This window comes from Alnus glutinosa, chromosome 1, assembly GCF_958979055.1.
Source record: "Alnus glutinosa chromosome 1, dhAlnGlut1.1, whole genome shotgun sequence".
Classification (NCBI taxonomy): Eukaryota; Viridiplantae; Streptophyta; class Magnoliopsida; order Fagales; family Betulaceae; genus Alnus; species Alnus glutinosa.
Genome location: NC_084886.1, coordinates 5204747 through 5213895, shown reverse-complemented (window position 1 = coordinate 5213895; position 9149 = coordinate 5204747). Strand labels below are relative to the sequence as shown.

The following is a 9149-nucleotide window of genomic DNA, read 5'->3' as shown; positions in this document are numbered from 1 at the left end:
GCAGCTTGGCAAACTCGTCACCGCCTCTCTAAATGAGGACATGGCTAATTTTTTATTCTTCGATGTCTATGATATTAATCTTTCGAAGGTTATGAATGATTCCAATTTGAATTTTGTTTTGTTACAAACGACGAGCAAGTCTATCATTGTTGTGGAAGACCTTGATCGGTTTTTCATGGATAAATTAGCGGCCGTGAGCTTATTCGTTGATGTTTATATCCATTTTCCTCTCTATGATTTTTTGGCATTCAAAATATTAGCCAATAGCTACTTGGGGCTCAATGATCTTAAGCTTTTCTCTCATGTAGATGATATTTTTCAGAGTGGGGCGAGCTTGAGCTCAACCGAAATCAACGAGCCGATGAAAAGTAAAAAATAAGAAATAAAATTTTTAGTTTTTAGTTTTTTTTTTTGAATTATTTTATTATTTTTTTAATTGAATAATGACACGTGACAGATGTATTATAATAATATTTTTTCAAAAGGGGTATTTTTTAAAAGCTTTGGTAATTTAGATGGTTAAAATGTAAATTTTAGTAGTTTAAAGAGCCATCCCAAAAAAAAGTGATAATTTGAAAGGTTAAATTGTATTTTATTTTATTTTATTTTTTTTAAGTAAGAGCTTATCTAAAGACTAATAAATGCTGACACATAAAATCATGAAATAAAAGTGTAATACGTAATATTACGTATCCAATCAAACGGCCCATTCAGATACACGTCGATGAAAAACATCCTGAACGCCTGCAAACGTACTTTATCCTTGGGTCCGACCTTTGAACCTTTCGCGGTGGGGACCAACAAAAAACGAAATTACGTGGCATAAAAAAGAGCTAGGCACTTGGAGGCGTGAAAGCAAGGCAAGTACATTTTAATGATTTTTTATTACAGAGAGACAGTATTTGAAACTGAGACTGCGTGTGTACATCGGTACATAGAGTGGCAACTTACTGTTGGATCATCACACAAAGAGAACAAATCCATGAGAACTTCCACCATGTTCTCGTTGTGCTACTCAACAACGTTCAAAGCCACCTCTCACTCATCGGCTTTCCCATCATCGCTTCATTCTCTCACCTCCGCTTTCTTCCCTCTACAACCCAAATCCCGCAACTTCGTTTCCCTCAAGGAATCATCATTCCCCGGGAATTCAATCCCCACCAAGCGACGAAGTCTCTGCGTGGTTTCCGGCTCTAAATCGGACGATGGGTTCCATGAATCTTCCTTTGAGGTGAGATCAAATTTGGATATCTTTCGCTCCATGTGATGCAATTCCATGATTGAATATTGAAAGTCAGATATTGCAATTCTTTGATTGAAAATTGATGAATTGATTCAATAATGATTTTAAAAGACAAAAGAAAAACATAAAGATAATATGTAGCATTATTTATTTCTCTGATGTACATTGGGAAGAAAATGGCTAATTTGTTGTTGTTGTTGTTTTTTTTTTGTTTTTTTTTGTTTTTTTAATTATTTTTTTAAATGTTCTTCGGTACTCTTAAAATGTTTTGTATTTTGAATTGTTGTTAATGTTTTTATTTTAAAAATAAAAAACAAAAGGGAAAATGAAAAAGCCTTAACAAACAAATTGTCTCCAATTACATCACTCAAAGAATTTGGTCCAAACCAATAAGACCTAGAACCCAGGACCTAAGACGAGTGTTTGTGATAATTGCATAGGATATGGACCAAGGACTGCAATTCCAGCTCCAGGAATCAAAGTGGTTCATTCAAACGAACGGTCTGACTTGAGTTAGGTTAGTAATAAAATAAAAAATAAAAAATGCTAAGCTTTGTGGTTGGGAGGGAGTAGACCGGCCACCCCTAAGATGGTGGTTGGCCATCCAAAAATGTGGTGCGACCATCCCCATTCCCCGAGCCCTTAGGGACTACCCCAGGGCTCCACTTGATGATTTGGGGCCACCCTTGAGCCATTGAGAGTGGTCACACCACCCTCCCCGTAAACGTGTCTTTTACATCGCTTGGTCTATGAATTACAAAACTTGATTCCATGTGATGTACACTTAGACTCAGGGACGGAACTGGATGTTTATTTAAGGGGGTTGGATATAATTATAAAATAAAAGTAAAATCTTTCTTAACCCTTTATAAGCCCATCCATGTTCCATGAGAATATGCTAGTAGTAAAATATTCTTAGGGAATGGAATTAATTTCAAATTTTTTTTTTTTTTTTTTTTTTTTTGCCATTAATTGGTAAAGATCAACCGGAATAAATAAAATATTTGTAGCATATATAAGAACACTCTACCAGGCGAATAGAGATTGGGAAGACTGCCTTAGATGGGTCTCTTCCAAGAAAGGTGTGTTCAGGGTTAAGTCTTATTTTGGTTCCTTGACGTGTGCTGGAGGAACTCGGTTCCCTTGGAAGAGTGTGTGGCGGTCTTAGGCACCCCCGATGGCAGCCTTCTTCACATGATCTACAACTCTCGGTAGAATCCTTACTTTGGACAACCTCAGGAAGAGGCACATAATCATTGTAGATAGATGTTGCCTATGCAAGTGAGATGAGGAATCAGTGGACCATATTCTTCTGCATTGTGATGTGGCCTCCGCTCTGTGGAACAACATCTTCTCTCGCTTTGGTATTTGTTGGGTCATGCCTAGGAGTGCATTAGACCTAGTTGCTTGTTGGTGGAAGTCTGGGAGATCAAGGAGCGCTACAAAATGGAAGATGGTGCCTATCTGCATTTTTTGGTGTATTTGGAGAGAAAGAAACCTTAGGTGTTTTGAAAACCTAGAGAGCTCCCTAGAGGAGGTGTTAAGAGTTGTTTCTCCATACACTGTATCTCTAGTCGATGGCTTTTTTGTACCCTTTTTCCATTAGCTTTGCTGATTTTCTTGTTTCTTTTTCCTCTTCTTGTTAGGTGTTTCCTGTTGTATACTTCCAGTGTACGTAGGGGTGCCTTGCGCTTTCAATAAAACTAAATTTACTTATCAAAAAATGTTTGTAGCATATATAAGATGTGACATACATAAGTGTAAATAGTTTGAGGTTTACATTGTGATATTGTGTTTAATGTGGATTATTTAGAGAGAAAGCAATGCTGGAAACTTCAAAGATTGTGAGAGGACGTGTTAGAGTTAGAAGCCATTATGCTCAAATTTCTCTTTGTTTGGATGAATGCATACAACTATTCTTGCTTTTCTATTTTTATTTTTGGGATAAATGTAAAATTAGTCTTTGTGGTTGACCTAAATTACAAATTGCTCTATGTTGTATTAAAGTGAATTCAAAGGTCCCTAAGATATGCAAAAAAAAAAAAAAAATAAAAAAAAAAAAATAAAAAAATTTAGTCTCTAGAGTCAAATTCCGTTAAAACATTTGACGGATTCCATTAGATACCACGTCATCGCCAATAAAATGACGACACATATGATCTCTTAATAAAAAATATAAATATATAAAACTAAAGAAAAAAGGAAAAAAGAAAGAAAGGGGTGGCTGCTAGTTGGGTAAACCTAATTTACTCAACATCATAACCCAGACAAACCCTCATCTTCTCTCAATCAACCGAAGAAATGATCCCCCTTCAGCCATCGAGAGCTCAAAAGCTTTAGCCTCAACACGAAACCAACTCACATAGCCCATCGTCCACAAACTCCATCAAACACTACAAACACACCAATCTCAGGGAAGAGACAGTAGAAACACAGAATAAGAAAATGTCGGCATGCATTGATTGGGGGGGGGGGAGAGATAAACACAAAAAAGTGGATCACAAGGGAATGATAAAAAGAAGAAAACTTGGAACAAAATTTAGCACATTATGCTTTGTTTCCTCATAATATCCCAAACCAACAAACCAAATATGTCTCTTAAAATTTCTTAATTTGTGTTATTTTTCTTTTTAGTTGGTGTTTCTTTTGTATACTTTTTATGTATTGAGCTATGCCCCTTTATATTTTTTAATGAGATTAGTTTACTTATTAAAAAGAAAAATATTGTGCTCGTGCCAGACAAAAATTTATGGTATTAATAAAATTTTTTTAATTATAAAAAAACGAATACTTTTTACCTTGTTACAAAATATGAGACTAGTTAAATTTCTGAATTAGTATGGGAGTAAAAGAAAAAAATGGCAGAACCGATTTATGACATGTTCATAAAAAATGAACTGTTTCTCTTTCCTTTTTCAAAAGAGTTCATACTTTTCTTTGTTTGTAAATCATTCACACAATTTTTTAAGAGAAATATGACAGAAGAGCTAGGTTGAAGAAGGTGACGTTGCTTTTCTTTACCGTGCTTGTCTTTTTTTTTTTTTTTTTGTTCAGTAATTTGATTCTACAGTGGACCTTTGGGAGGTAATGATCCAAAATTGTGAAAAAGAGGAGAAGAAAATATACAAAAAAAAAAAAAAAAAAAAAGTCTTTAGTTCTTTCATCTACCTTTGACATTTTCTCGTGATACCTTTGGGAGGTAAAACTACTAACTAGATAATATCAATATCTGAATATCATTACAGGGACTCGGGGGGAAAAAAAGTACGGAGGGACCTTGGGGGAAGGGGCAGGGTGAAAAAGAAGAAGAAGAAAATTGTACTGGGAGGGACCTTTGAAAGGGGGAGTTGAGTCCATCCCTAGCTAGATCGTATTCTTCCATATTCAAGTGTGATAATGTCTGTGTTGCAGGGAGCTGAATCATTCTTTAGGAGCGTGATGGCAAGCATGGAAACGGTGTACTTAAACAGAAACCCCACAGCAAAAGCAATCTTGGAGCTTGTTCAGTCTGTGGACGGTGAACAAATTTGCTATGATCATCTTGCATTTAGGACATTTGGGGTACTATTTGTCTTTAATTTTGGACATTTTGGACATTATTATTATTATTATTATACTTTTTGTGTTGTAATGTACAAGTTCTCTTTCTTTTGGAACATACTAGGTGAACGGTTATGGTATTGACTCGATGGCTAAATTTTTCCTTGATTTTGGCTATACACCACGGGAGGAGTTGAGGTTTCCTGCTAAGAAATTGAAAGCATTGTGGTTTTCTCCTCCTAGTGTTCCCCTTCTTGATGGTGATAGCGGTGTCAATGGGCCTTTGCCAAGAGTTTTTATCTCAGAGCTTCTTGTAGATCAGATGAGTGCACAAACTCAGGTGTGACCTAGGAGTCATTCTCGATGAAGATAGAATCTGCATTTTGCATCTTTAATACAAGTAATAATGTAAAGATTCATGTGAAAAGTGTCTCTCGTTTTATTTCAATCAAAATTCCTTCTCAAAGCTAAGTGAAAATAATATGTTATGTTGATATTTTCTATTCTGTCTCAAATTCATGGTCATGCCATGTGTTTCTCTTATTTGTCTTACCATTGCACTGTTTATAGTCAAACTGAAGGTTGGTACTATTGTGTTTAGCGGCTATCGTTTATAACCTTTGGAAGCAGAGGAATGCTTTTCTACATAATAATTCCCCTCGAACAGAAGAATCTATTCTGGCTTGTATTAGATGGGAAGTTTGATCAAGGCTTGTGGCTAAAGGGCAGTTCAAGAATCTCAATAATAGTTTAGTGTTTCGATGGAACTTACATACCATTGTTGGTTCGTGATTGGATTTGAGTTGTTGAGTTACTGGTTTGCAGCCTGGTGCTTCAGATGTTTGCTTGTTCCTTGATTCTAGATGGAATCTGCATAATTTGTTGGTTTTGCTCTTTTGGCAGTTGTTTAGTGGTTGAGTTGCTGTTTGTTTATGTTGTCCCTGTGCTAGAGTTTGTTGTTTGTTTGCACTGAGACTCAGGCTGAGTTCTTTGTTGTTGATTGTGTGGCCTTTTGGCCTTGTTGTTTTACTGCTCCTTTTTATGTTTTGAGGAATCAGTCTGATTGTTGGTGTTTAGGCTTGTATTTCTGGCCTCTGGTTTTGTTGTATCCTGTTTGGGTTTGTGTTCCAGATTGTTTTTTCTGGAGTGTACCTTGTGTGTTGTTCAATGAAAGCTTTTATTCATCGAAAAAAAACCCTGCTATGATAAAATGAAAATGGTTTTGTCTAAAGGTCTCCATCTTTAGTTGTTGGAGCATCATTAGAGAATAAACGATGAAAGAGTTAGTGGGTTGAGTTTCAATGAGATTTCATAAGCTTGTTTATATCAATTTTGAGAATGAGACCCGAAGTACCTACATTTGAAATTATTTGATACAACGTATATGATATACTTGAGCTTATTTCTCAAATCTATTTCAGGGGTTGTTGCATATGTATGTTTGTGTCATAACGTAGGCTTCATTCTATGATTCTCAGCTTCTGTTACTTGTGCATGTTTTCTGCAAAATTTTAATGACATGTATGAGAGGAACTTTGTGATACTAGATTCACCTTTCCAACATCTAATTATACAACTGAGTTAGAATTCCATAATATATTACTTCTGTTTGCTACCTTCCGTCTCATGCTCTTTTTCTTTTTATATATCCTCACATATTAACTACTTGATGGTACTTGTATTAGTTACATTGTTGTTCTAACTTTTGCTTTCTGTATTCAGGATATAATTAGGAAATACACTGAAATATCTGGTGGTGCAAATAAGCATGCAGCTCTTGCAAGCGCAATCGGATCTCTAACATGGGGAAAACCCCTATATTCTGAATTCCAACAATTGGCAAGGTATTTTGTTTGCCTGCGATTACACAGCCATGTTTATGTGGACAAATATTTGACCTGATGAGATAGGATCAACAATTGAGCAATATCTTCAGGCATCATATTCTCGGTCAGGACTATGATGTTATCTGGAAGTACTAAAGCATAGTTTATATTTTTAGAACCTTAATTTCTATTTTCAAAGGCTTCTGTCTTGGTTTCTGGAAACTTAGGGAAAGTGAATATGCTGCATGGACCCTTGTCAATGGGTACGCACTGAACCATGCTACTATTTCCACTCATCGACTAAAGTCTCACTTGAGAAATATCAAAAGTCTAAATCAGTTTATTGAAGACAATGGATTCAAGTTGAATTCCCAAGGGGGAGTTCTGAAAGGTTTGTTACCTAATCTCTGTGTCTTTTCTTTTTCAATTTCCTAACTTTGCTCCAAAACAAAACTTATGCAGTGATGTGCTATGCCACTGTTGAAATTAATTATTGTATGCTGTTTATTTACACAGATGAATCTGTGATAGGGTTGACTTTGCCAAACTTGCATCAAAGAGAAAGAAAAAAGAAAAACATGATTCTGTGATAAGAAACTATGTTGTGTTCATCTTAATTTGTTTTTCCTCCCTTTGTTTTGTAACTCAAAAGAAGAAGAATAAAAAATACAAATTGGAGGCAAAAAATACATAAATATGCAGGTCAGTGCTGATATGCTTGTAAAATATGTGATTGGAATCTGGTGTCCCATCTCATCAATTGAATTGATGCAAAATGCCAGCAAGCCTAAATAAATTTTAAATTTATGAAGAGCAAATCTCTCAGTTTAATTGAGCTATTATATTATTGAGTTGTTGCTAATGTAATCATATCAAAAGTTCATGGATGGAGATGATGAATATATGACCCTTTTTTTTTTTTATTCTTTCTTTTTTTATTGTTGTTACTAGTGAGCCCCGATGGCCTTCTGCTGCAAAGTTCAACCGTAGCAGATTCAGTTTCTTTCCAATTTTCTGACGGTGTCACTGAATCAGTTCCCTGTTCATACATTGAGTTTGCTGAACGCCTGGTGCTACCTCAGTATAAAAATATATCTGAGGGAGAGGTAACCAATCTTTTGTTTTCTTTTGGAAAATTATTTTGACCACTTGGTTTAAATTTGATTTTCATAAATTGATGACAGAAAAATGAAAAATCTAAGATCAATTATGACCTTAGGCCCCCTTGCTCCCCTCCTCTCTTTTATCCATGAATAATGAATCAATGATGAACCCACCAAGTGATCATCATGAATTTGCTTCATAACCTCTACAAGTAGCCTCTTTTTTTTTTCCGCCTTGGATAGGTTAAAGAGTTCCACAGGCGAGATGGATTCGAGGTTGGCAATGCTGACAAGATCTTTGAGAGCACATCCATGGAGCAGCTGACCAGGAAAGCTGCATGAGATACAAAACCAACTTCTTTGGCACAATGCTTGAGGGAAATAATAAGGATTTGGTACATCTTGCTGGAGGTTCCATCAAAGGTGGCCTTCGAGTCTGAGATGTTAATGAATACCAAATATTTTCCAAAGTTCAAAGGGTTGAATCATGTAAATTGCTTTGCTTCTCATAATAAAAGGACAGCAAGTTTATTGTATATTTAATATGAGTACAAGTGCAGCACTTCAACTTTTTAGTTAATAAATTATGTATGGGTCATATGAAAGTTTGATAAGAGGGGCAGGATAGCACTGCTCAATATTGAAACATAAACGAATGTTTGAAGAATGTTAAAACATAATAATTACACCGTAGGCATGAACGGTTCAGATTGATCGTTACATCATGTGCAACCAACCATTGGATCAAAAGCGGTCAAATCACGCATGTTCACTATCAGAAGCTCAAATTCAATTTGAGGAAATAACACTGAAATGAAAATAAACAAGGATAAGAGATAGTTCGAAGAACCCCCTCTAGAATTACAGAAATTTAAACCTATGAATTTAATTATTTAATTTCAATGTATTAGTAGTTATTTCAAAAGGTGTCTTAAGGGTGATGAAGAGTTGTACACGTCTAAGCAGCCTGATGCTCCAGTTATTTCTTGTTGGAAGCCTCTTCCGAAGGGAAACATTAAAGTCAATTTTGATGCTGCCATCAATAAAAACTTTGGTTATGTTGGGGTGTGATTGATTGCTAGGGATTATTTGGGCAATTTAAAGGGAGCTAAACGTTTTTTCTATTTCATTGCCTACTGATGCCTATAATGCAGAGCTTATGGCAGCTTCTTATGCTGCTATTTTTTGCATTGAAGTTGGTTTCTCGAATATTTGTATTTGAAGGTGATGCTTTGAAGGTTATAAAAGATGTGAATTCTCCCCCCCCCCCCCCCCCCATATCTTTCTCGAAGTGGGCATTTTATAAAAGGAATTAAGTAGGGAAGTTTTGCACTTCAGTTTCTACTCTTTTGTTCATGTGGCGAGAGTCCCTAACGAAGTAGCTCATATCCTTGCAAAAACAGCACCTGTTTCTTTTTGTGATGATACTTGGTTTGA

General features: G+C 35.7%; 1 protein-coding gene across 1 annotated transcript; it reads left to right on the top strand.

Moving 5' to 3' along the window:
- Nucleotides 1–905: 905 nt before the first annotated feature.
- LOC133868012 (2-oxoadipate dioxygenase/decarboxylase, chloroplastic) lies at nt 906–8250 on the top strand. Its single transcript, XM_062304802.1, has 7 exons — nt 906–1231; nt 4655–4804; nt 4908–5123; nt 6506–6627; nt 6837–7000; nt 7561–7715; nt 7956–8250. Exons 1-7 carry the CDS (start codon nt 983–985, stop codon nt 8052–8054), a joined length of 1155 nt encoding a protein of 384 aa, XP_062160786.1. The 5' UTR covers nt 906–982; the 3' UTR covers nt 8055–8250.
- Nucleotides 8251–9149: the final 899 nt, after the last annotated feature.